The sequence below is a fragment of the Colletes gigas genome, unplaced genomic scaffold, assembly GCF_013123115.1.
Source record: "Colletes gigas isolate AHSC1104 unplaced genomic scaffold, ASM1312311v1 Colletes_gigas_Sc00041, whole genome shotgun sequence".
NCBI classification, from domain to species: domain Eukaryota; kingdom Metazoa; phylum Arthropoda; class Insecta; order Hymenoptera; family Colletidae; genus Colletes; species Colletes gigas.
In genome coordinates, this window is record NW_025106670.1 from 1,122,252 (window position 1) to 1,149,569 (window position 27,318).

Here is a 27,318-nt window from a genome sequence, read left to right on the forward strand (position 1 = left end):
ACGTTTGTATACTTGTATCGTTTTTAGTTTAATCGTTTGTTCCTTTGACAGAAAATTTGAACTCAATAAAAAAACCACGAAATCAAGAGTGCATTTCTGGAACATATCTTCTTTTAACGTTCTTTAACACATTACCGACCGATAGCCTATTAATCGACTTTTTTACCGGCCAACACTTACCGACCGATAGCGTATTAATCAACTTTTTTACCGACCAACGATTAATCAACCGCTACCGGTCGGTAAAGTGTTAAGGGCAGTTTATATTTACGAAATTTTCATTAAAACTGCTGTAAAGCTTCTGAACGAACGAATTTTCATTTTCTTCACGTATTATTCACGTATATTTATATTTCCTTTGACAGAAAATTTGAACTTAATAAAAAAAACCACGAAATCAAGAGTACAGTTTTGGAACATCATGTGTCTCCTTTTAACGTTCTATAAGGGCAGTTTATATTTACGAAATTTTCATTAAAACTGCTGTAAAGTTTCTAAACGAACGAATTTTCATTTTAAGCTTCATTTTCTTCCTTGCCCAGTTGCTTAAAAAAAAAAGTTTGCAAAGACAAGGACTCACGAGCTGACGCTTTTCAGGATCCTTGTTCTTTTAAAAATATATTACGCGAATAAAGTTGATCAACTTATTTCGTAAATATATAGCTTTAATACAGTTAATAAAGGAGGTCATTTATATCATTTTTCCGCCTCGCCAGGGGTACCAATCTCTTTGGCAACATTTGGCTCAGCTTCTGCCTCCTCGTTTTTATGTTCCTCCTTGGATTTCGCCATTTCTCTTTCCTCCTCCGACTCTGCAACAGTTTCGTTATTATTTATGCAGTGCATGCTACATAAATTTCCCCACCGCCACAAAAAGTCATTAATTCTTTGGTTTTCCTTCACCTTCGGTCTCTTCTTCTAATTCTAGCTCCGTAAAATACTCGGTTTCTGGTTCCGTTTGCAAAAACTCCGTCGCAATTTCGTATTCCGTGCCTTCTTGCTCGTCCACTTCCGCTTCCGCTTCCGTCAACTGTTCTTCCGTGTATTCCATGTCAGACTTCGCTTCAGATTGCAGTGGATGGTGTTCAGAATCTGGACCTTGTTCTATGGTTTCGATCTCCTCTGTGGTCGCCATTTTGTAATCGAATTTAGTGACACTTTTATTTAATATTGGAACGAAAGTTCTGAAAGGTCTGATGGATATTAAGAAATAACTCTTCTCTAATTAATTGTTATGCATAATATAATGGCTTCTTATGTTCAATAAATTTTATCTCTATTTAAAAAATAAAATTAATTGTTCTTTACATAACATGTTAAAAACTGTACATATGATACGTTTCGAACAAAAAATACATTATTCAAAGTAACAGAACAGTATTATAACACGAAAAAAATAATAAAAGAGTACTATTAAAAAATTCACTTACAAAAAATATTCTTGATTAATAAATTAAATTAAATAATCTACAATGTAAATTGTAGGTGATTACACGTTATTCTTTCAGACGTTTAGTGACATAAACATCCATGTAAAAAAAGAAAATAAAATTAATATCTAAACAATTATAAATATACAATATTTGTAAGAATTCAAACTATCATTTTATGAAAGAGAATTCTCGAGTGTTTTGTCGTGATTTGTTAATATATTTTGACGAATTTAGAACGAATGTTTACCTTCGTCTTCATCCTCTTCGTATTCCTCTTCGTCGAGTTTGACAAGTCCCAAATAACCTAATAGAAATTTCTTAATTTATTAGAGTATTTGAATGTTTTAGGGTAATTTAAATTCACGAAGATATCTGTGAGAATAAGTCTATATTCTCAAGAAATGCTTTTAACACATTACCGACCGATAGCCTATTAATCGACTGTTTTACCGGCCAACGCTTACCGACCGATAGCGTATTAATCAACTGTTTTACCGGCCAACGCTTACCGACCGCTACCAGTCGGTAAAGTGTTATTCCCAGATGGATATTTTGGGTGTTCAAAGAGCCCCCATGCATCTTTCCCATGCATACCTTCTTTCGAAATACGCGTTGTCCTTAAGTGTTCTTTAAAAGCTAGCTGAACCTTCGTACTGGCGACCATCAACTCCTCTCGGGTGCCATATTCTTCCGGAATGTTCTCGCGCGACGTCACTCTGTCGAAAACCTTGTGATGCAAATTATCGATAACAGCTTCCACCACCATCGACTTCGTGGACTCCAACTTTTGCACATTGTAGCTGTCTTTTCTCATACGATATTTCTTGTACGCTTTCTTTGTATACAAAATAATAATAATTGAACTTTTTGGACTTTAAAATTGAAAATTATGGATAACAAAGACGATCAAGATGGATCACAAGATTCTCATCTACAATAAACCTTTCAATTTTACGATACACTATACTGTCCCTACTTTCAAATAATAGTGTAGCTTATAAAAAAATTTATTTGCAGTAACTATTGTATAATTTCTAATACCATGAAACAATTAGAAGTTTGTGTTTATCAAAATTCATCACCGAATATATTATTATATCATTTTTTTTTAAAGTCGAATATAATTTGGGTTGTAAAGGGTTAAGTTGACACAGTGATATCACCCTAAATTGAACATTCTCTACTTGAATAATTGTTGCAGCTTCGTTGGCTTTCTCCAATGACAATCCAGAATCCTGATACATCATTTCCATCCAGGCAACAGCTTGCATGGCTTCAGCAGTCTCCAATATACGAGAGTCCTTCTTAAGTTCGTGTTCAGTTTCCGCTGAGAACAATTTTTTTAATTTTCTCAAATCACATAAATCTACGCGTTACAATTAAGATCTTACGAGCGCCTATTTTCTGATTCCTCCTGATGTAGTAACTGCGATAAGCGAACTGTGCGTTGACAAGGATCGATTCAATTCTTCATTGATGACAATTTGCACTGGGAGAATCTTACTTTTACGTGTTTTGCGGCTGTCGAAATCTCCGTTTGCGTCGCTCCAGCTTTCCTCAGGATGTCCAGTGTGTTTGTTACTGCCCTCTGCCATTGGACCCTTCCCTGAGACTCGTTCAGAGCCATCCTCTCGTAGTGGCCGCGAAACGCGGACTAAGTTTGATTTGATACAATTTGAAATAGGTTGGAATCAGAAGTTTTGGGTAGTAGTTCTCTGTTTGGAGTGTGCTATTGGTAATTTAGAATGTCAGAGTTCGCTCCTTGGTAGCTAGCTAGATCACTTATCCCTAGCTAGCTAGCTCACTCCTTCTTAGCTAGCTTGATCACTCTTTCCTAGCTAGCTAGCTCACTTATCCCAAAGATAGCTAGCTCACTCCTTCTTAGCTAGCTTGATCACTCTTTCCTAGCTAGCTAGCTCACTTATCCGTAAGATAGCTAGCTCATTCCTTCCTAGGCTAGCTAGCTCACTTCTTCCTAGATAGTTAAGCTCACTCCTTCTTAGCTAGCTTGATCACTCTTTCCAAGCTAGCTAGCTCACTTATCCCTAAGATAGCTAGCTCACTCCTTCTTAGCTAGCTTGATGACTCTTTCCTAGCTAGCTAGCTCACTTATCCCTAAGATAGCTAGCTCATTCCTCCCTTAGCTAGCTAGCTCACTTATCCCTAGCTAGCTAGCTCACTCCTTCTTAGCTAGCTAGCTCACTCTTCCCTAGCTACTTAGCTCACTTATCCCTAGCTAGCTAGCTTACTTATGCCTAAGATAGCTAGCTCACTCCTTGCTAGCTAGCTCACACCTTCTTAACTAGCTATCTCACACCTTCTTAGCTAGAGCTAGCTCACACCTTCTTAGCTAGCTAGCTCACACCTTTCTATCATTATTTCTAAACAAAATTCTCCCAACTCTCCCTATCATAAATGTCCAAGTGTCCCAATAGATGATCATTTTGACTAATCCCATATAATTTTGTTTCGAAATCCTAACTTGAATCACAGTAGCAGCGCGTTCTGCAGTCTCCCTCGTCGATCCTGTTGCTTCCAGAATATTTCGTATCGATACCACAGCTTCTTCATCACATGTATGCTCTGTGTTCGAAAATGCCCTATATTACTATTTTTTAAATTGAGAAGAACTTAAAGCTAAGTGTTAGTAACACTTTACCGACCGATAGAATATTAATCGACTGTTTTACCGGCCAACGCTTACCGACCGATAGCCTATTAATCAACTGTTTTATCGGTAAAGTGTTAAATATTGATTTCTTAAACATTGTTCCTCCCCTATACTGTTTTGCTCGAAATTTTCCCAAGAAATTGATACGAATTGCAAAAAAAATGGCGGAAGATTGCAAAAATTGAGCAATATTTAACACTTTACCAACCGGTAGCGGTTGATTAATCGGTCGGTAAGCGTTGGTCGGTAAAAAAGTCGATTAATAGGCTATCGGTCGGTAATGTGTTAATACTACTTGTTACCCAACCAAACAGCGTCGTTATCTGTGTAAATTTTTTTTACCCTCGCATGTCTGTGTTGGTCGAATGTCCACCGCGTCCAGGTACTCTCGAAACGCTCTCTGCAACGAAGAAAAAAAGACAGACAGGCGAAATGTCGAACGATACGTGTAAGTATCGATAAGCATCTAACACGCGACAATGCAATTTACTTGAATCCGCGGTGCAGCGACTGCGATCTGCTCCAAACTGAAACCAGTTCGATAAAGAATGCTCAGAATTGCCTGGCTTCCCAGTAAAATGTTATTCACGACTTTGACAGCGACTGAAACAACAATGGAGGTTTCAAAACGATTGGCGAAGAAAAATGTAACATTTCCAACGAGTTTTTATTGATATTTCAATTTACTTTTTGTGTTCTCGCGCGTGATTAGGAGCGTGTCCACGTATTCAGCGACGAAACCGTACAGGTTCTTCGGTTGCAATCGGAGGACCTGTTTTTAATCAATGAATTATTAATTAATATAATTTTGAAGATGTCAAACGACGATTTAATGCAACGAGATGAATTCTAGAAAACACTTAAACTGTAGTGACTGTAATTTCCGTCATATTTCAGTTTACCTCGCGTGAAATGTCGGTGCAGAGTTCTCTTAATCCTTCTGGCACCTTGTATATGTGTTTAGCGCTGTGCTTCTGAAGCATAGCATCCATTGTTCAGGATTTGCCTAACTATGAAACACGTAAAATCGAAATTGAGTCTTCCTCGAAAATAATTTCTATTACCAAAAACGTTTCGAAATCTACGGTCAGTTTAACAGCTGTCGTGCGACGCGAAACACGATTCTCTTTTATTTTGCAAATGGATGTCGCGTCTGCATTCAATTTGCACTTCTAAATAACTAATGAAATTATTCTAATTTGGAAGGAATTAAAATTCATTTCTGAAAATGAAGTAATGGGGTTTCGAGACCCCATAAAAATACATTGGATGAAGGACCTCATCTGTGACAATAATCTAGAATCTTTGAATCAAAACTAACCCAGCGAAGAAGCTCTATATTTACGATGACCTATGCCAAAGCGGATCGCAGCCAATTCGCTAATATCATTCAGTTTTTAATTAATAATAGCATCACCCAGCTGAGAGTGATACGATTATTAATTAAACGCTGAATAACATTACCCAGGTCTCACCACGAGGAGGTTGCTGCGAATGGAGACCCGCCCTAGCCTCGCCCCAACCACCCTTCCTTTGGCGAGGAATTCGACTACCTATCCGAGGGAGAAGCTATCGAAAAGTTGGAAACGAGCTACGAAAGGAGAGTTCTTAAAAGAACTGCCCGATCGAGAGACGAAGAACCTAACAAAATGTCAACGCATGTGAGAAGATACACATGTTTTCTAGAAACGAAATTGGAACGTGCAACTGCACGTACGAACTCTGACGAAGAGATCGAGAACCTAACAGAATGTTGATACACGTGAAACAGTCCATCACATGTTTTTTTAGAAACGAAATTGGAATGTGCAACTGCACGTACGAATCCTGATTATTAAAGTAACGATATGTGCTTTATTATTACTCGCCCCTCCTTATATCGATGCTTTTATTACGACAGTGCCTGATAAGACACTGGAAGATCCAACCAGAAATGTGCAACTGCACGTATGGACCTTGCATATCAGAATACTAATATGTACCTTGATATTAATCATCCCCACTTAAATTAACGCACACGTTTCAGTAGTATTTAATCGAACGCTTGGAGAACGCTTTTTTATCTTATAATCTATATACATTTTTACTTATATTCTAACGCGATCCGAAGTACGCAAGAAATACGAGGAAATATTCTCTTCTTGGTGTCTTCATCCATCCCACGATGTTTTTCTAAAACATACACTCATATACAATAAATATAACCAATATGAAACGAAGATACGACAAGATATTTTCTTCTTGGTGTCTTTGACAATCCCACGATGTTTCCCTGAAACAACAACTCATATTCAATAAATATAACTCATATAAAACAAAGAAATATGAAAAGATACTTTCTCCTTGGTGTCTTGGTTAATCCCACGATGTTTCCCTGAAACATAAATTCAGACAATAAATAGAATTGTATGAAATATTTTTCTACGAACGATCAAGATGGAATCCGTGTACCATTTCCAATTCGATCCTTCAATGATTCTATATTCTGTAACAAGAACTTGTTCAAAGGATTAATAGCTGAAATGAAAAGTGTATTAATGAATAGTTAAATTCGTGTCAGTGTTAAGATAAATAAAAAATAGATTGAAAATTTTATTCAATTGTTCCCGTAGATTTTATTTTTCGTTTCGATTATCAAATAGAAAAATTTTTAAGACGTATACATTGCAATAATTATATTTTACTGTATTCGAAACTAAATTAGGTTCGTAAAAAGCAATAACGAACGAAAATGTCGATTCTACGCGGAAATGAACTCTCAATATGAAATATCGAATTGCAATTTGCATATCCTTTCGATACAAGCATTCTATTTCCCATCGATTAAAACAATAATCGCGAACAAACTTTGATTTATGCAAAGAATTCAGAATATTTATAAAAAAATTCACTATTTATAAATAACAATTGAGATGCAACGGTTATTATATCCCGTAAAAATTATCAACTCTAATAATGATTAATTGGTGATATAGATATATAGATTGGAATCATAAATTCAATCTACAATAACATTAATCATAATATATTTAACGCGTTATAAAGAATAAGACAATTGGTCTATTTACAGCAGTACTTTAAAGCAGTATTTCCTTTGGCAAATATATAAAGAAAAGATATATTTTAGATTAACGTCCACTCGTGTTAAATTCAAACAACCCGTGAGTGGACCATTCTTTCTTTCGCAACGCTAAATTATAAGATAAAAAACAATACGCGAATGGTGCTTATTATTCGTAAAATGAACCTCACAGGGTTCTTTTATTAATTAAATCGCGTGCACCCATATTCAATCATACGCAACACTAATTTTAATAACGATGTTGAGCCATTCGAGGCTTTGCAGATCTCAGCTTGCTTCTTCATGATCCTTGATGCAATGGCCAGCGTTTTGGCCAGCGTTTTGGCCAGCATTTGGGCATTGAATCGCAACTCTACTTAATAAAAAACGCGACAAGTCAAGATCGCAACGCTAATTTATAATATAAAAATTCCAAACGCGATTTCTAACAATAAAAGCAACCGCGAATGGTGATTGTTCGCAACGCTACCCTGAAAAGTAAACGCGAAAAATAGTAATTCGCAACGCTAAGAGCAAACCGATCGGTTAATTCGCAATGCTATTTTTAAATAACGATAAAAGCAATCGCGTATGGAATTCGCAACGCTACCCTGAAAAGGAAACGCGAAAAATAGGAATTCGCAACTCTACGAGCAAACGCGATTATTATATATTCGCAACTCTATCTTTAATGGAAATATATTTATGTTTCGCAACGCTAATGCAAATCGCGTTGCCCAAAAATGCTGGATCGTGGCGTTGCAGAAAATAAGCTAACTACTTCTAATTACTATTAACTACAATAAAGTGGCACATATGGGGATGAAGTTACATGTTTTAAATATCGCAACACTACGGAACAACAACGCGATAAATCAACAATCGCTAATTTATAATAGAAAGAATTCCAAACGCGACTTGTAAGAATAAAAGCAATCGCGAATGGTAATTATTCGCAACTCTACCCTGAAAAGCAAACGCGAAAAATAGTGATTCGCAACTCTACGAGCAATCGCGTTTACTAAAAATTCGCAACGCTATTTTTAAAGCAAACACCCGGTTCCTAGGTTTGCATAAAAACAATCGCGAATCGTGTTCAGTCGCAACACTAACAGATCAACGCGATAAATATTTGTTCGCAACTCTAAGAGCAAACGCGAACATTGTATATTATTCGCAACTCTAACTTTAATCAGGGGCTATTGGTACATGTGCATGCACATGTACTGGCCACTAAACTAACTACTTCTAGTACTACAATTGGGGTAGAATTTGGGCATTGAAAATATCGCAACGCTAATTAAAAAATCGCACGATTAATCAAGATCGCAACGCTAATTTATAATATGAAAATTCCAAACGCGTTTGACGTCCATTATATGTGTAAAAGAGTAAAAAAGCAACGCGAATCGTGATTGTTCGCAACACTACCCTGAAAAGCAAACGCGAAAAATAGTATCTCGCAACTCTACGAGCAATCGCGTTTATCAATCATTCGCAACGTTATTTTTAAGCAAACATTCAGTACCTAAGTACTGAAGCAAAAAAGCAATCGCGTATCGTGTTTAGTCGCAACGCTACCCTGAAAAGTCAACGCGAAAAATAAGAGTTCGCAACTCTAAAAGCAAACGCGATTATTGCATATTCGCAACTCTATGTATATCATAACCGCGGGTTATGGGGAGAGATGGCTGGCATGTATGGTGCAATCATGTACGAAGTACATGCATACGTGAGCCAGCCAGAAAAATAAACTAACTACAACTACAGACGAGTTAAGTGACAAAGTAGAAACAGGAATGGCTTTGCATTCTCATCCGAAGATGAAGATGCAAAGCCATTTGTTGCAGCCAACTCTTGAAACAATTTGTCAAGGCCTCTTCAGCTCATTAAGAGCCTTTTCTTTCTTCGGCGGTCCTGCCGATGTCTGAAACTTATTTAAAACAGGGCTCGAGATTTTGTGCAATACGTAGTCTTCCAACAATATACGAATTGTTGGTCAAGCGTACGTGGTGAATCTCGAGGGGGACGAACGTTTCGAAAGGGACCTAAACACGACCGCGAGCGCGAAAGAGCGACTTTAAGAGTCGCGCGATTCGAGGAGTCGAAAATAAAGCCGAAACAAACAGCACATGTACACCGTTTGAATCAGCAAAATTTCTACTCTCGAAATCGTAACTACAGGTACAGAACTGCCACGCGAAAACGCGCCTACCCGAATTACTAATGTGGACAGTCCTGCCCTGACCCTACCTACTTAGATTAAGCACACACACACCAGAGAAAAAGTTACCTACCTACCTAAACCTATATTTAAAAAATTGCAAAACTCATTCTCGCAAACAAACACTCCACGGTTCTCACGCATAATATTCGGGCGCGACCTAAACTAGAGAGGATTCCCCGGGGTTCCTCCGACACCCGAATATTGCAAACATTCACACTCTAATTGTGGACTTACTGGTTTCTGAGACTGACAATGGCTAGTGATCTTTGCGTACTTATATTATATAGATAAACGTTTGTATAGAACGTTTCAATATATGGAATATAGTCTTTAATAAAATCTATTGCATAAATGTATCATTAAAGATTGAAAAATATTAAGATTTAAATCCATTAAGATCAACAGTTTTCAAATAAATGATAAATTGAAATTTGATATTATTATTGATAAAAATCTAATGTTATAAAATTCTGTATGTAAATTGCAATTCTAAAAACATCTGAAACGACGCACTTCCACAACCTAACCACACACACACATGTGGACAGTACGTCGCGCACGATTCACTAGCCAATGTCAGTCGCCAATATATCGTTGAATTATTATAAATAAAGTCATCGTGCCCCGTTGCCTTCGCTCATGCAAATAGCACCTGGGCATGTGCATGAACTTAGGCAACGAACACGGAAAAATTACTCTGAAAATCCTGACTAGAAAAACTGATTAATAGCTAAACGGTATTTCGTATCTAATTTTTAGTTCAAATGACTCGACTTGTTCTATGTAATATATCAATAATAAAAGACGCTAATATTGAAAAATACTACTATTCAATAAAACTATTATAAATGAAATTGAATTATTTAAAATGAAAGACTCTACTTGAGATTTCATGATAAAAGAATTTACTTTAAAAATTGAAATGAATTCATTAAATTGTAATTCAAAATATTCAACTATTCTTAGTCGATTCTATCGTCAAAGTAAATTTTTTAAAAGATTGAAGCTAGTATAAAATGCATGTTACTTTGACTCAAAAATCGACCTGTCGCGAAATGCCTTCTTGCACTTTAAATACATCGTACGATGTATTGATTAAGTAAACGATCGCAATACAATGTAATAATAATTATCATTCATTTGTAAGACTAAGAAACGCGAGTGCAAGAAGGCCCTAATACCTGCTCTAAACAATATAACAGTTGATGTTACTACTCACGGGTATTTTTCATACCCGCGGTCACTTAACTCGTCAAAAATACTAAGTATACAACTGGTCACCCGTGTTGATTCGGATCTTTCATCCTACAACATGGTTGGGGACCAGAGGAAACAAAATAGCATGCGACTTACCAGTGATGACTTCAAGTCCTCGAAATCATCCATCAGTCATCCATCAGTCAGATCCATGGTCCTGCTGGTTAGATTCAGGTCCAGAGACTGTAACAAAAATGCAAGAAAACAATTAGAATCGATTGTTAAAATTATAGAGATTTTTAATTAACAAATTTCAAAGTATAAATTTATACTTACGTTGTTCGCTCGTGGTCCACCGCCCGATACTCCCCGAGTACTGCTACTGGTTCCCAGGATCATGTTCAGAAACTGTAAGAAAACTGTAAGAAAACAATTAGAATCTATTGTTAAAACTGTAAAGATTTTTAATTAAAAATTCCAAAGTATAAATTTATACCTACATTGTTTACTCGTGGAGCATCGCCAAATAATCCTCTTCGGTGATGCACCGACTCTAATTCCGGTAACGAGGAGTTTAAATTTCAAATTGAAAAAATAATTAATTTGATTGGAAAATATTAAATTAGAATACCGCGACCGAAGATTGAAATCGGCGAACAAATGACTCTACTATCGCGATTCAGAAAACATGAAGAGCCGCGATGCTCTGTAAATAATTTAATACCGCGTAAGAAACACTGCTTCTATTCTCGCGTTTGTCTAACACCGTGAACGATAACGTGCTTGGGGTCACTTTGCCCCGAAAAACAAACTTGATTGCTACGCACAATCACTGACTCTACCGGCCGCATTGCGCTCGGCCAACAAATTTCCTGGAAAGAAAAGACCTGAAAAGAAAGGGACAGGAGACAAGAAATACAACACAAGCACACGTGTGCTTTGCCTATCGATTTTCTTATTCTTTCTTACTAGAGTTTTACAAAGGAAACACTGCTTTACTATGTACTGCTGTATACATAGAAATATTCTCAATCAATGAGAATTTCAACGAGAAAATTGTAATTTATAAATACTATATCACCAAGTTTCATTGTTAGAGTTGTAAGCATGATTATGCAAGAATGTTAGAATAGTAAGTTTTATAAATATTCCGAAATTTGCAAGAATTAAAGTTCGCTAGTTATTTATGCTTGAATATTGCAACTACGCAGTTAGTACGTTTTTTGAAACTTGCATCGAAATATATATGCAAATTGCAATTGCAATAATTCATAAAGAAATGTGAAGAATTAATTAAATAAATAACAGTCCGGAAATATTTAATCGCGATCAGAATACAGTATAATATAAACTATTGCAATGTATCGTTAATATCTACGCCATTTCTAGTTCGATATATATCGAAGTGGATGAAAAGTTTGTTAAGAATTTTGATATTTTATCTTAACAATGACCGATTATAAAATTGGGATCATGCTTGAAACGAATTATTTTTGTTATAATTGTTACCAAAATATACCCTCAAAAATTAGTCGACTTGTCCGCCATCATGGTGTACTATAAGCGCCAATGAAGCTTCCCATGGCGTCGAGTTTCAATCAGAGACTGCAACAGAAATGAAATACAAGTTAAATCATAGTTAAAGAATGATCGATTGTAACGAGGAAGCAGCAAAAGGTTAGAAATACGCACCTCGGTCGCGAAACGCCGATCGTGTTGACGTCGAAGGATAAATGAAGGCCATCCGCTGTGCTCGGTAATGCTCGCGGATTAGGCGGCGGGGTGGGGATCCCCCGATGTCTCGCGAAGCTTGTTTACGCACCCGAGGGGCACCTCAGGTAGAAACCGCGGATAGAAACCGATTTTTTGCAAGTTATTTACAACTTTAACTAGTCAAGGAATCGCGAATAATACGTATGTACTTTTAAACTCGTATTACACGCACAAGCTGCTGCCTGTCACACTAATTGAGTGAGTTTCTCAACTGACCGCTGTCCACGAGAGGTCGCTAAAATCACCTCCGAACTTTCCAGGTCGGTATGGCAGATTTGACCGCGAAAGTTCATTCGGTGGCCGAATCTGACTGCCATACCGACCTGAAAATTCTCATGGATGACGATTCACTGAATTAATATTGATAGAAACATGAATTTTATTTACCTCTTAAACTCCTGTTCACTCGAATCCTGAATTATCCTGAACGCTAGAAGTGGTCTGCCGTATCAATCGTCGTTTTAAAGAATTTCTAACGACTTCCTTCTAGCAGAAAAAAGATAATACAATTTATTTGTACCACGAATTTGTTTGAACGAACGAGTTGCATTTTTAGCGAGTTTCGCGTTTGGTAACATTAATAGCGTCGCGTGAGAAGTTTCTATTCTCATCGAATAACCGGGGAGAAAAAGAAAACGAACGCGTACAAGGAGTCACGGAGTTGCAAGAATGTGACTTTCGAGTTCGCGACGTGTTCGAGCAAAGTTTCGCTCGTTAGCGCGATCTAATGGAAGTTTGAACGCTTGAAAATCAAGGGATGGTGAAACTGCTATCTTTTGAAAGCATCTACGGAGACATAGTCTGTTAAATTTACCTTTTTCTGAACTTTGTAATTTTCGCGAGGAATAAAGGGTGCATAGCAATGGTCGAAGGATCTTGGTATCTATTCGCCATTGTCGCGTATGCTAATCGATTGTACTTTGTTCATTTCTTTAAATTAACTGAGCTGACGGTGTATTTAACAGATACAATAATATAAAATTTGTAATTATTGTTATACCTTTACTGTCCCGTAATTAGCGTAGGAACCGGAAATGGGAGTTTTTCTAGGATTCAAGATGGCCGGCGTAGGGGGCGCCTGGGTGCAGTGATGGATTTCGCGGGAATTTTTCGTCATGCGCACTGGAACGCACGATCACTGCCGTATAAGGAACAAAATTTAAGAAAATTAAAGGAAAGAGACAAAAACTTAAAGCTTAATAGAGATTATTTTCTTAGTATAGCTAGAGAAATACATAGGGGATCTTTAATAGGCTAATTCTTGTGTAATTTGCGAGCATTTAAAGTAGAAAGTTCAATTTTATACAAACATGCACCTCTTTTTGCGGTAGAGATACATCTATGGTAGCTGTGACGTCAGTTTACGCATGCGCAGAAAGGAATCCCACGAATGTGCATCACTTACTCCCACCAATCACGTTGCACTGCAACATGACGTCACTCGTGGCTCGTTTGTGGGCCATTTATCGATGAATTGCGCACACCTGGTGTAAACAGATGAAAAACAATACCAAACGATGATTTCTTACGATTAAATTAATTTATTGAAAAAATTATGTCCCATCGGAAAATATATTTTTATAACTAAACCATAAAAAATGATAACTTAACGCAAGTTAAAAGATTTCGTACACCAGTCGAATAGAACAGAGCCTGTCGCTTGTCCCTGTAACGCTGAAATATCATACTGCATCCAAAATTACTTTATTAAGACGCACGTGAAGACAAAGCGTGATTACTCAATCATGAAATCACAGTTATAGTATAAAAATGTCTGCATAAATTAATGTGCAGAGTGTTCTGCATCTATGTTTTCAAAATTTTACGGGGTAATTCTAGAGACCAAAATCTAGAATAGTAATTTATTAATAACTCTTAAACGGAGCCCCAATTAATAAATTATTATTCTTTCTTAAATTTTTGAGATGCCGAACATCCTATATACAATTATGGTGAATTCTCACGCAAAAGAAATCTCGTAATTTTGATAGCGGATCGTAAGATTTTCAACACTGATTTATTCACGTACGTCGTATGTGTATTATCTATGAATAAATCATACGGTACCGGTGGTGATACGGACAATAAAACAAGACAGACACTGTACGGTGAACTCGCGTAAGACTAATTTCGTTCTACGAATACAAAAAATTATTTCACCTAAGTCCTCGCATTGTGTCTGTGTGCGTGAATACTAGAAGCATTTTTTTTTAGAACTAATTAAAATAACTTCGTTCTAACTATATGCACCCACATCGCACCGTTAGTAGTGGTTCTCCATTGCAAATTGCGATTCGGTATTAAATACATAATTAGATCGACGATTGAGTTTATCCTTTGCTCGTAAAACAATATTTATAAATTCATTGCTATCATACGCTACCTAAAGCCTTACAGACCTTAGCTATAAATTATTTCCAACATATACACATTTTTACAAAACAGCATCTCCCAGCCACACGTTCGCAACGAATAATTAAATTATAATTAACTATCGCAAGGAACAATTCAACGAAGATGACGCGATGCAATGCCGTCCGTTTAACGTTTAGAGACGATTCGATTGAACATCGTTTAATTGGTCGCACTGCATCGGTTATCTTTAAGGTACTAGCGTAAGAACTTTGTTCGCGTGTCACGGTATGTTTAATTCATCCATGGTGGACAGGAAGTCGGTGGCTGATATGTTTGAGAAATTGGCACCTGATAATGCTGCATCGTTTGAGGAGAATGCTGCGGTCGTTGTTGATGGTGTGGCGGTGGCGGTGGCGGTGGATTGCAAATTGATTGCATCAATGGGTGTGAATTATAAGGGGGAGGTTTTGTGGTATACGGTGGCATTTGATTATATTCGACGTTCAACGGATGCTCCAATATTGCATTTTGAACGGGCGAACGATTGCCTTCAACGTGTCCTGAATCACAGAAACAACAGTCAGTTACATTGTACTTAAAAATTAAGCAAGAGTTGAAGACGCAGAGTCACAAATTAATTAGAAATTATCTTTGTACTATCACCACTCTGGGTACATCATTTCAGAGACCTTTTCAAATATTTATTATGCATCATTTAAATTGTATTTAAATGTAAATTCATTGCTCGCTGTAAATACCTCTGGGTCTAATTTGAGGCGGTGGCATATTGGTTGGAGGTAGAACAGGACACACTCCTTGATGCTCTGCGTCTCTTGGCATCGGGGGTGGTCTACCCCATGGAACCCTGACATGATGAATCTGCCATGGTGCTTGTGGCGGAAGCGGCGGAGGTAGAGGCGGACCACCTCCAGAATGAATGTTCACCGAATCTTCTATTTGATTCTGCTCATTTCCTATCGCAGAAACATATTCGCATAACGGAAGTTTCTTTGCGGTTCGCAGGACATAGAAAATACTGTATACTGTAACAAATGTTAAGTATACCTGAACTTATGCCAGCAGACTTTTGGTCCATGCTTCGTTTTTCACCTAAATCATGGAAATTCAAGATATGAAAAGAAACGTATAGAAAGATATGGAAGATGGAATATAAAGTGCATCGGAGAATTAAATATGGCAAATAATGCAGTGAAATATTGTAATGCAATTTATTAACTCAATAAATTTTCTAAAAAATATTAATTTTCAATTTTTGTTAATATTAAAGACAAAGGTACTTTCCTCAAGGATATTTTATATATATTTAGTCAAAAAGCAAATACTAATAATCTTATTTTTGTGCTCAAAGTGTTATTTGAACTTTTCAAATAAAGTTTTAAATAGTTTTACTATTTAATAACAATATTTCACGCCATTGACCATTTCTAACTAACAAAAAATAATGATTACAATCACTATATGCAGCTGAAAACAAATAATAGATATGTTCACTGTATCAATTATGGGAACCACCATTATCATTCTGATCTGGCCCTTTTATTTTACACCGTTTAGCTGCTGGTCCGTGATCTGAAAAACGAAACTCATTATTTAACATTTATTTTCATCTACAAAGTCCACATTTCTAGTTAAAGCTATCAAGATCATAAATGGATTCGCTGTAAAATAAAAATAAACAATAGAATCAATAGTACGGAACTGTTCTGCAATATCTAACGCATTTCTGTAAATTAGCTGCACATAAAAAGAACTAGATTAATAATTTCTAAAGTAAGAATCATTAATATTAACACGGTAATATGCCCTGCTAGTTCAGCTTCGGAAGTCAGATCCGCAGACTAAATGACCTTGATATTTTAATTCGTTAAAGTTAAAATACTCATATTAAAACATATAATACATTTTTAACATAACACGAATAATAATAATTATAGTTAATACAGATAAAAAGTAACGACTGAAATGTAAAATCACTTTTATCGTACAGAGATCTGAAAAACATGTACATTTTAATGAAAACCATATTATGAAAAAGCAGTAAAATTAAGGCACGCAAGTTAAATGTTGTAATTCTATGGCAAACATTTTGTTAATTCTAAATAATAATAAATAAAGTTAAATAGAAAGCTAACTATTCTGTAATATTATAAACCTTGTAGGTATTACTGACGGCCATCTGTAAAATGTTTGAACGAGTACATGATGAAAGCAGATCGCTAAGAGATGTATCGATTAAGAGTAAGAAGAAATTTATACCGTTTAGCAAAAATAAATATTTACAGTAAGTAATATACTACAGGCTAAGAGTATTGAGAAACAATGCTAGATACCCGTCTGAAATGAAAATGCAAATCACTGAATTATAAACGTAAAGATCAATAATAAACATTTTTATGTATTACTAAGTTTATGACATTTACATAGAGAAATGTACTTTATTAATAAATCCAGTGCACATCATTTTATGATTATTATTTATAAGATAACATATTGTATTGAGTTTCAAAAGATATCCAGCACTCTTTCATCTTGAATACTCTTAGTTACAGACCTGGATGTGGAGGTGGCATTAGCAGCTTGTTTCGATCACCATGAGGCAGACCCGCAGCTGTTGATGATGGACCATGCAAGACCTGCTGCTGTCGATCACCTTCTCTGCTTAAACAATTCATTTTCAAATTATTAAATCACAGTTAATTATCATAGATAAACATTTCATAATTTAAGCAAATATCACCTGATGCACGGCCATGGATACTTCTGAAATGTTAAAAATACCTGGTGTAAACCAGGTCATAGTTAATGATACTAAACTTTACGTAAAGTCTACTTATTTCTATTATAACTTAACAGCACAGAATATTATAATATTAGAAGTATATTGTTTTACATGTAATCTGTAAGATAGCAATTATATTTGCAAATAATATCTTTTTTTAACCGAGAACTTATAACTAGTAATAAAAATATGTATTATATACAATCTCCAACGTGACAACAGTACTGATAACACGATAGAACTATAAGCGAATCATTGTTTTTTCTTTTGCTTTATATTTGCAGAAAAGATTTATTTCAAGGAAACCATATAAATACATAGATTCTTCGTTCGACATAATATTCTGTGAAAAAAATTTGTTATATTCACAATCATTTACTTTAAACACTTTTACTACCGGATGTACATTTGTATCGATTTGACGATTTATTACAAGTAAAACAATTCCTTTAAAATAGTTTGATTGTGAATACGTAGAATTCTCACTACTAAATTATAGCTTGGTCACAACAAGTCAACGTTCCTTACTCTATATTATCAGATATTTTTCATTTTTATGTAGAAGAAGCAATCTAAACGTTATTAAATCTTTTAAAATTTGAACGCGTTCTCTTCCTATATATTGACTTTGGTACATCTTGATCAAAGCAAGTTTCTGAAAGAAATTTAATGTATCGCAGTGCATCTGTTCAAGCACATTATAATATAGAATAAAACGACTGCATTTAACTTACAATTTTTATATCTAAATAATTATCTATAAAGCAGCTTTTAAAAATTATGGAAGTCTGCAATGTACATAATGTAGAGGAAGCGGTAGGAATGTGAGATACACCTTTTGTTTTTTTACCTGGAGGCTCTCAAAATTAAAGAATTTTTCTAAATAAATTTAGAGAATTTCTAAATATCGTGTACCTTATGAAATCTTTCAATTTTTCGCTATTTCTAAATCTATGCAAAATTGGACGTCTAGAAAATGGGGTGGTAATATGAGACAGAATTACTTTTGTGGGAAATAAGTTCTGAAACTGCGTTAGAGGGTAGTTTGGATAACATACAAGTACAAAATATGTAAATACAATTATAGTTTATGCAGTTTTACAATATTCGCATATACATGTTTCTGAACCTCCGCAATCACGATGGGCCCATAATTGACCGGACAACATTGAATCCACAGCTCACCCTTAGCGTCTTCAGAAAACTTAGCGTTGCGAAATATGCAGACTGCATCATTCGATCCTGGTCGAAGCTGCACAGGTTAACTAATATCACTGTTTGATAATATCAAATGTCTCATATTTGCTACCATTTCCCGCCTTTACGTTTCTCTCATTCTATTATTAATTAAACGTACAATAACTTAAAAACCCCATTGATACTATGAAACTGCGATTATCATAGAACAACTTACCTTTCTGCTTTTCTTTATAATCACAAAATAAATAACAGAGAATTGCACTTGAACACCTACACGTAAAAACTTTCTGTTGCATCGGAAACAATAAACGTCTGTTAAACAATGGTATAGCGATACATAATAAAAGCTTCTGCTATACGACGTTACTACGATCTTAATATTTCATTTTCCATATAGCTCAAAACCATAGTGTCTCATATTTCTACCCTATTTCATAATCCTACCTTCTCCTCTACTAATAAACCAAATAATTAAAAAAAATATATATACATGTTTCTACAACCGTCAATATTACATGGATTTTTTAAATTAAATTTATCTAAGTATTATATTAATTTCACTGCCAAAGACAGACGTGTGTTATTTTAATAATTTAAATATGTATTTATTAAGTAATTAAAATTCTTTAAACCTGCTTTATTCATGTTAATTCACTTACACAGGCATGTCAAATTCAATTTTGCCCGAGAGCCAATTTTTACCAACTCCAATCATTGCATCATAAACAAACATACGTGGAATTGAAAAGAAACCAATAATTTCCACAGAGATAAGTAAAAGAATACATTTATTTGTAAGAAAGCATAAAATACATTGGCGATAAAGTCTTTTGCATAAATAACATTGTTTCGTTTCTTTTTTTCAATACTTGGCATTGTTTTCAAGACGCTAAATTGTCAGAATTTAGTTTAAAATCTTGAATTGAATTAAATAAACTATATTTGAAAAAAAATAGACATAAATACAAAATATCAATCTTATCTTACTTATCTTTTCATAGAAATCAATAAATTTATTTTACAAAATTCAATAGCCTTGTTCAAACTCATTTACACAATCAGTCGTAAACTAAATTATAAAGCAGTGATCGACATTTTTTAATTTGATCTGTTGGAACTATGTTTACATTGGATAAAAAGTTTTCATAGTCGTGAACCCCAAGTTATGAAATTGTATATATTATACGAGTGACAAAACTACGCATAATAAAAAAATAAAATAAATTAGTCATGAATTAGGCAGCATGCGGCCCGCGGGCCGTGTATTTAACACGCCTGCTCTTACATTGTCGTAAGAATATCGCTTATTAATTATAAATGTGATAACTAAATACAGGATTAGAGTAAAACGTTTATTACTTTACTTACCCTGTTCCATGACGCTGAGCAGGTAGTGGACCACACTGATACGGCGGTGCTTCCTATTATTTGTACAAAAATGTACTCTCAGTACTTTGCAAAATAACTTTCTTTAACCGTTTGAGTACCAGAGGTAATTTCCAAAGGTTATAGGTTATAGTTTGGGACTCAAACGGTTAATTTTTAAGCATTAAAGTTTGAGAGCTCACCGGGTTTGCTTCAACGTCTGAGAACCTTCTCTTTACGCCATGAGATTTCTGTTCCGGTGAATCGGGCTTTTGATCGAACTGTTGAGGCGGTGGCTGAACCGTATAGTGTACTTGTGGAGGTAAATGACCATTTTGATACTGCATGTGCTGAGCATGATACTGTATCTGCGCCTGAACTTGCGGCGGAGGTACATTGTGTAAAGGTATATTTCCTGGTGGGATCTGAACCTGTGAAATCAATAGTTTATTTCACCTTTGTATAAATGTATATTTCGTTGGTCTAAACGTAATGACGTCACCTGCAGTTGACCTTGAGGTTGCAACATTTGTTGTGGTTGTTGCGCTTGATACAACCATGGAGCATTTTGCGAAGGAGGTGCTTGCGTCGGTGGAGGAATGCTGGTAAGAACATTCATAGAATTTGACATTTGAGCAGCCGATGGCGGTGGTACAATTTGCGGAGGTGGGACCGGTTGAGGCTGAAGTCCCTGATCCACCGGTCCTTCCTGTTGATGCTGAACCTCGCCTCCAGGAGGAAGATGATGTTGGGGTGACTGGGCATTAGGGACTAAGAACGTTTGAGTAGACGGAGGAGGTACTTGCAAATGAAATTGAGGAACATGACTGTCGAACTGCGGAGGCAACATGTGTTGAGCCACAGCCTGAGATTGTTCATGATTTTGTTGCAACTGCGGTGGAACGATATGTTCACCGGGTTGCAACACAAACTGCGTCTGCGCTTGCGACACCGGTGCTTGCACTTGCTGATACTGTATCTGGTAAGTCTGTGGTACAGGCGGCGGTGGCTGGTTTGGAGGAAAGTTTGGCGGTGGAAAATGTAGATGCAGCAATGGCGGAGGCGGTTGTTGAGTTATATTAATCGGGGCAGCTGGAGGCGGCTGTTGTAAATTCACGTTCACGGCTTCGATTATTCCTTGCGGCGGTGTAGAAGGCCTTTGTATGTTTGGTTGCGTGTACACGTAAGAAACTGCACCGCTGACAGGCGCGCTACTACTTGTAATAAAGTTCTGCTGAGCTGGACTCTGCGGCGGTGGCTGACTCATGACGTACATTTGAGTAACAGGTTGTGGCGATGACTGTGATCCAGATTGAATCCCTTGAATTTGCAGCGGTTGGCCAGGATGAATTTGATATTGTACTTGACTTACTGTCGACGGAGGACCAATTAATTGCACTTGTCCGACCGGAGGAGGTGGCATGAAAGTTTGTATTTCCTTTGCACACAATACATCATTACATTAAAGAATTTTATTTTACGTAGCTACCGAGTATTTTCTTTTCTTATTCAATCTCATTAATTATCTTAAGAGCATTGATTTTTTATATTCGAATTTTACCTGAGCTTGCGGCGGTGGTACCAATGGCCCAGAATGAGGAGGAATGTGTACTCCAGGCGGAGGAACTGTTATACCAGATCCCGGCGCACCAGCTACCGTAGCAGTGAGAATCGTTGCTGGCAATGTTACTACGCTACTTTGTGGATGTTGTATGATATCTGTTAAATAACAATGGTTTCGAACGGTTAAAGAAAGAAACTCGAATAGCCATGAACTATTAGCGTACGTGCTCTACCTTGATGTTGTATAGTAACAACATTAGGTTGTCCCAAAGTACCAATGTTCATGGTTTGAAATTGTGCTATAAAAAAAATGAAAATAACCGTGGTAAAAATGTATGATCATATTCGATGTTTATTAAGTGAAATTAGAATTCATACTTTGTTGTATTTGCGACTGTTCTATAACTTGCTGTGATTGTACTGGTGGTGGTTGTTGTTGTATGTATAATTGTAATTCAGACTGCATTGTTTGAATCAAATTAATCGCTAACTGTTTTGCATTTTGCAGTGCTTCCGGTTTTGGATGCCTGTACAAACAAAAGATATGTGTTTTGACGTTACGAAAATAAAAAATTATCGTTTAAAAAGGAATACGCCGATGATCTTACTCTATGTATAAATGTAGCGGTTCTGGGGATTCAGCTCCTGAAGCCGGATGAATGAATTGCGACCCTCTACCTCTTAAAGTTACATTTGCACCAGTTTCCCCTCTAATATACAATAAATTAGCTCCACCTGTACCTATAATTCTACCTCGTAAATCAAATCCCTCGGGAGCATTTTCTATCCCGACGCAAATCTTTTCCTATTCAAATTATGTTAATAACAATAAATAAAAGTATAGAATTTATTAAAATACCGCACACCCCTAGTACTATGTAAAAATATCGCTTACCACCGATGTAATTCCAGAATGTAAGCTCATGAGAGGCGGCGGTGCGTTAGTAAACCTACTTGGCCTATTTAAAGAACTCTGATGTTCTGTTTTAATGATCTCATTAATTTTTTGTATGGCCACTGAAAATAGAAAAGGTAGTTCTAAAGAACTTATCGCTAAAATTGCAAAGATTCAAAGGAAAATAACGTACGGTCTACATTGTGTTTCGTATGGCCTTGTATGTATAGGTACAGAGGACGTTCGTTCGGACATCGTAATTTTTCTTGTTCCGTCATGAAACGCCCACGTGTTGAAACAGTAGCCCCTAAGAATATTTACTTACAAAGTAAACGACAATAGGACAAGTATTTAGTATTAGGGGGACCGGAAAGTAATGTCGTCTATCGTTGTCCAAAGTTGTTGGTCTTCTTTTAAGATTTAATTATTTACGAGTAAACGAGTAAATGACAAAGAAATATCTACGCAGGAACGACATTACTTTCCGGGTCTCCCTGATACAAGTAAATGCGATAATATACCTGAATAAGAATTGATTTCATCTTGTATATAACCCTTTGTAAGCAATGTGCGGGCACTAGGTGGTATTTCGTTAATTTCAAACTCTGATGTATAAGTTTCTCCATTTTTAAAAATTGTATTAGAGGCTGTTAACTATTTGTTATGAAAAGTGCATTAATTTGAAGAGTATTTACAACGTCGCTAAATTATTTCGTTAATGTACCTTGTTATTGGAGTCTGAGCCCCTCAATTTTCCTTTAGTCATGTGGATGAAATATGTATAACCTTGTCAAATATTATTTTTTTCATAACGTCAACATATTCATCCGAGTATTCTCTTCTTGCACTAAAAGAAATTAACAAATAACTGTATTGTTTAATAGCTTCCCAGCCATTCGTACATACATCACGTATATTGTACAAATATAGGTTATGATTGGTGGCAATAAATCGCCAATTAAGCACCGATGGCTTTAAAATGTATCGTCATATATACTCGATCTTTTAATAAATACTAAATGTGAACCACGACTTCATATTGAATTAATTAATAATCGAAACACTGTCGATATCGAATTTCCTAGTAATTTAGTCAAAATATTAACCGACACTACTAAATAATCATTCACTATCCTTTTAGTACCATGGCTGTATGAGACGCTGACACTGACAAGCTTGCGCGCATCAGATCAAGCTAAAGCTAATGCAGCCATGTTTTTTTTTACGTATATTAGTAACAAAATGTTACTAATAAAATTTAAAGATATTTTATTACTAACTATTAGTTATTGAATAGTTTTAGTCGTTAAAAATAAACTATCTCTTAATAGAAATTTGTTGTATCATGAAACAATGATAAATAAATTTAGACGATAAAACCAACTTGGCCAAATATATGAACCAACCATTTGACAATAATGTTTCGTAGAACAAATAGTTTATTTAATTTCTTAATATGTAATAATAATACAATTAAAGTACAAACAATAATTGCACACTATAAATCAAAATAGCATGCTGATACACAGATTTTTATTGTGCAAATATAGATGAATTATGTTTAACTAGTTTACAGAGTTATTCGGTACATAGAATAACAGAAAGATTTATTGTATTTGAAATATAACGATATATTGCTTTTTTGTTACTATATGTATATAGTAAGTTGTATAGTTGTTTTAACAAAAATAACAAAAATTATTCACAATGCATAGATATATGTTTTTTTATTCACTTCTTCAGAAAAATATTTTCATAAGCTTCAAAGTTTATTATATTATTATTTTATACAGAGTATTGATGATTTTTAGTATAAAGTTCAACTTTATATTGCATCATTATATTTTACAGAAAAAATGCGTTAAACGAATAGATCTTTTAAAGAACGATAATGAGAGTCTATTAATTTACCACTCATGTAATTGTTTGCGGACATAGAAAAATAAATTGTCTTCGGGTCGTAAATATTAATATTTGTAAACTTGTTCCATGTACAGCTAACTTCTCCAAGTTTGTTCAAAATTATGTTTAAGCCCTTGATTGATTGTTTATCGTGAGGTTTAATAGGAGACAAAATTTTATTTAAATTTGAAGAAATCAACTTCTCTTTAGATTTATTTAATATATCCGATTAATTGAAAAACAAGTGATTTATTTTATCCTTGGTTTTACAACACTGGCACGATTTCAGTCTCTTCTCCCAATAAGGCCCTTTTGTGGTCAATAAATTTCATTCTCAAAAACATCCATCATTTTCCTTATAAACACGAACTTGAAAGAGCAGTTAATATACTTATAGTTCATTTAATGTAAATCACTGAACTTAATAATGATAGAATATATAATTGACAAAGAAAGTGGCATATAAAAACTTTGTGTACAATTAAATTTAATATAATAAATTTTGAAAAACGATGTTGAAGCTGATAAAGGGAATGTCGTTATTATGTACATAAGTTATTAAGTGTAAAATATAAGCTCAGGGATTTGTCCTTTATCGGTGGTGGTTCCATTATAATTTTCAGCTTCAACGCTAAATTCAAACTTAACTTTTCCATTTCCTGTACCACTGTCTGCCATAACCGTTTTTATACCCTTGGTTCCATAATGAGAAAAAGGACCCTGAAATCATTACGACGTAATATTAAACATTAAAAACGTAGTAAACGTTTTAAATATCTTTATACGGACCTTAAATGTTGCCGACGCGGTATAAATCGTTTTTGGTAGAATATCTATTAATTCTGTGAACATTAAGCGATAAGTGTACTTTGAACCGTCGGAGCTAAAACTTGTTGAATTTGTAGCGATCACTTTTCCAGATGCGGTGTGTATCAACTCTATTAATACTTCGTATATTGCTGGATCATGCATACTACCATAAACCCCATACCCGATAAGGAATATACGTCTGTCGACGCTGAATCTAAAAACAAACGAAGAATCAAACACTTTTGCATATAATAATAACAAAATTAATAATAAAAAAATTTACCTTATACGATCACTCGTACCATTATAACCCCATCTACTTTTGGTATCCTGAAATCTGCATACGGTTTGTTCCTTGCCAGTCATACAACAGCGGGGTGTTGTTTGAAACCCAGCCACAGAGACTGGCTTTGGATTTATTATAAAATATGAGAACATTGGGAGGACCTAAAACATATTCTTTTATTACTATAAAGCAACGTATAATAAATAATATAGTTATAGTAGTAACCTCCGAATAATTCAACAGTCCAGATTGTGCTGGACCAGTAGTAAACTCTTCTTTGGACATTAAAGGAAAACGTATTAATGAAAAAGCACTTCCCAAGACTAAACGTTGATTTTTTGGAGTGACTGGTAATTGATGCCTACTGCATTCTGCCTCTGACCATCTATTCGGAATAACAAATATATACATACATAGTGCGCGGGTAATTAATCATATATTTGCATACCTTAGAACTGTTTGGAATATTATAGATTCTCTAACGCGTAGAGTATCTCTTTCTAAAACAATCTTCAACGTATCGATATCGATATCTGTAAATCCATCCGCATTCAATGCTTCCGTAGTAAATCTGTCTATAGTATCCAAGCACATTGCAGCCAATTGAGGTTCGTCGAATAGGCGAGCTTGCGTTAGAAGTAAGAAAGCATTATCACTGGTTAAGTTACTCTTCAAGTAATCCACGCAGTGTTTTTCTAAAGCAGACACGGCGTATTTCTTTGCTGTATATAACGTCATTATCACACTTTCAGGATCTATCTCTATCTTATCTGTATACAAAAAGAGAAGCACTGCCAAAAAAGCTACAGGTTCTACATCAGGTACTTCTATTTCCGAAGAAGTTGTCGCAAGTGTTCCATTGAACATTGCATCGAAAACAACACTTCCAGAAGATAGGACTAGTTTATGAGCCGGTATACGTTGCTTTTGTGCTCCCCTTCCTACGATGAAACTCACATCCGACAATATCTCATTATTGAAAAGAAAGACGATTCTTTCACGTATCGTCGCCTTTGTACCCTGCCAATTGTATGAAACGGTTGCTTGACTATTCGTAGATATATTATCCAAGGCAACATTGTTCTGAGATCTTGTTTCCAAATGCAATGTATTCGCTGCATCCGTCAGAGGCCTACTAAAATATTAAATTTAATATAAATATAATTATTTCAAAGGTATTATTAAAGTTAAAATTATTTAAAGGCTTATTTAAACAGCTATATAATATATAACATACTCATCCCCATTCGAGAACGAAGATTCTCCATTTCTAGCCATAGATGAGGTCGGTTGATCAACAAGATTCATATTTTCCTGGGACTCGTCGCCATCCTCCTGACTTAAGCGTAAATTATGCAGTCTCGACACAGCATTTGGCACATCTATCAAGGAAGCCTCGGAGGACATTTTGAAACGTAATATCTCTCGGTGTACCGCTTCGTCTCATCTAATTAAAGCTATCGTATCAGAAAAAGCGGCACGAACGTTCTCATAAGTTCGCCCGCCTTGTTGCGATCAGCGACATCAAGACTACAACATTTTGATATTACAATTCACCGGTGAAAAGTACGTCGTTGTATAAAAGCATCTCTTCACCTGTTCACTGGCACCTAATTAGAACGTGCTCTGAAATAAATTGCTTCCGTCCGCAAAGACTAAATTGTACGTGGCTATTACGATAGTATATTCACGCACATCGACTCGATCGTTCCAAGATAATCCACAATTCGATTTGATGAGTGAACTTGAAACGAATTTCTTTCGTGATTAAGCCATCCGT

General features: G+C 35.5%; 4 protein-coding genes across 8 annotated transcripts; all 4 read right to left on the minus strand.

The window, feature by feature from the left end:
- Positions 1-779: 779 nt before the first annotated feature.
- Positions 780-3,524, minus strand: LOC122402896 (glutamic acid-rich protein-like). The gene is made up of 3 exons (XM_043406055.1): positions 2,028-3,524; positions 1,681-1,737; positions 780-1,122 (listed from the first exon to the last, which is right to left on the minus strand). The coding sequence occupies exons 1-3, from the start codon at positions 2,245-2,247 to the stop codon at positions 881-883; spliced, it is 519 nt and encodes a 172-aa protein (XP_043261990.1). The 5' UTR covers positions 2,248-3,524; the 3' UTR covers positions 780-880.
- Positions 3,525-3,733: 209 nt separating this feature from the next.
- On the minus strand, positions 3,734-5,195 carry LOC122402916 (sperm surface protein Sp17-like). The gene is made up of 5 exons (XM_043406106.1): positions 5,007-5,195; positions 4,792-4,876; positions 4,595-4,707; positions 4,447-4,504; positions 3,734-4,016 (listed from the first exon to the last, which is right to left on the minus strand). Exons 1-5 carry the CDS (start codon positions 5,094-5,096, stop codon positions 3,793-3,795), a joined length of 570 nt encoding a protein of 189 aa, XP_043262041.1. The 5' UTR covers positions 5,097-5,195; the 3' UTR covers positions 3,734-3,792.
- An 8,733-nt stretch (positions 5,196-13,928) lies between these two features.
- Positions 13,929-23,673, minus strand: LOC122402930 (extensin-like). Of its 5 annotated transcripts, none has more exons than XM_043406130.1 (16): positions 23,447-23,673; positions 23,265-23,387; positions 23,062-23,194; positions 22,734-22,847; positions 22,541-22,662; positions 22,254-22,450; positions 22,024-22,172; positions 21,879-21,944; positions 21,644-21,801; positions 20,585-21,520; positions 20,286-20,507; positions 20,086-20,138; positions 17,290-17,393; positions 15,783-15,827; positions 15,476-15,691; positions 13,929-15,277 (listed from the first exon to the last, which is right to left on the minus strand). In XM_043406130.1, exons 2-16 carry the CDS (start codon positions 23,304-23,306, stop codon positions 15,009-15,011), a joined length of 2,826 nt encoding a protein of 941 aa, XP_043262065.1. In that variant the 5' UTR covers positions 23,307-23,387; positions 23,447-23,673; the 3' UTR covers positions 13,929-15,008. The 5 variants fall into 5 exon arrangements, with proteins under 5 accessions (XP_043262065.1, XP_043262063.1, XP_043262067.1 ...); XM_043406128.1 differs by having other exon boundaries at positions 20,286-20,513; XM_043406132.1 differs by lacking the exon at positions 21,879-21,944 and having other exon boundaries at positions 20,286-20,513.
- Positions 23,674-24,378: 705 nt separating this feature from the next.
- On the minus strand, positions 24,379-26,985 carry LOC122402868 (BTB/POZ domain-containing protein 1-like). Its single transcript, XM_043406025.1, is given in 7 exon segments — positions 24,379-25,162; positions 25,232-25,466; positions 25,536-25,699; positions 25,764-25,923; positions 25,987-26,673; positions 26,776-26,949; positions 26,951-26,985. Coding segments are annotated over 7 exon segments (1,617 nt in total). The 3' UTR covers positions 24,379-25,000.
- Between the last annotated feature and the right edge of the window lie 333 nt (positions 26,986-27,318).

Excerpts from the sequence above, each read along its gene's own strand:
- LOC122402896 (XM_043406055.1), bottom strand. The coding sequence starts at position 2,247 with ATGAGAAAAGACAGCTACAATGTGCAAAAGTTGGAGTCCACGAAGTCG. Across the intron at positions 1,738-2,027 it reads AACGCGTATTTCGAAAGAAG|GTTATTTGGGACTTGTCAAA; the intron begins GTATGCATGGGA and ends AATTTCTATTAG. Across the intron at positions 1,123-1,680 it reads CGAAGAGGATGAAGACGAAG|AGGAGATCGAAACCATAGAA; the intron begins GTAAACATTCGT and ends TGGCGACCACAG.
- LOC122402916 (XM_043406106.1), bottom strand. The coding sequence starts at position 5,096 with ATGGATGCTATGCTTCAGAAGCACAGCGCTAAACACATATACAAGGTG. Across the intron at positions 4,877-5,006 it reads GCACCGACATTTCACGCGAG|GTCCTCCGATTGCAACCGAA; the intron begins GTAAACTGAAAT and ends GATTAAAAACAG. Across the intron at positions 4,017-4,446 it reads ACCAACACAGACATGCGAGG|AGCATACATGTGATGAAGAA; the intron begins GTAAAAAAAATT and ends TTTCGAACACAG.
- LOC122402930 (XM_043406128.1), bottom strand. The coding sequence starts at position 23,306 with ATGACTAAAGGAAAATTGAGGGGCTCAGACTCCAATAACAAG. Across the intron at positions 22,173-22,253 it reads CCGCTACATTTATACATAGA|GCATCCAAAACCGGAAGCAC; the intron begins GTAAGATCATCG and ends TTGTTTGTACAG. Across the intron at positions 15,692-15,782 it reads GTCTGCTGGCATAAGTTCAG|GAAATGAGCAGAATCAAATA; the intron begins GTATACTTAACA and ends TTTCTGCGATAG.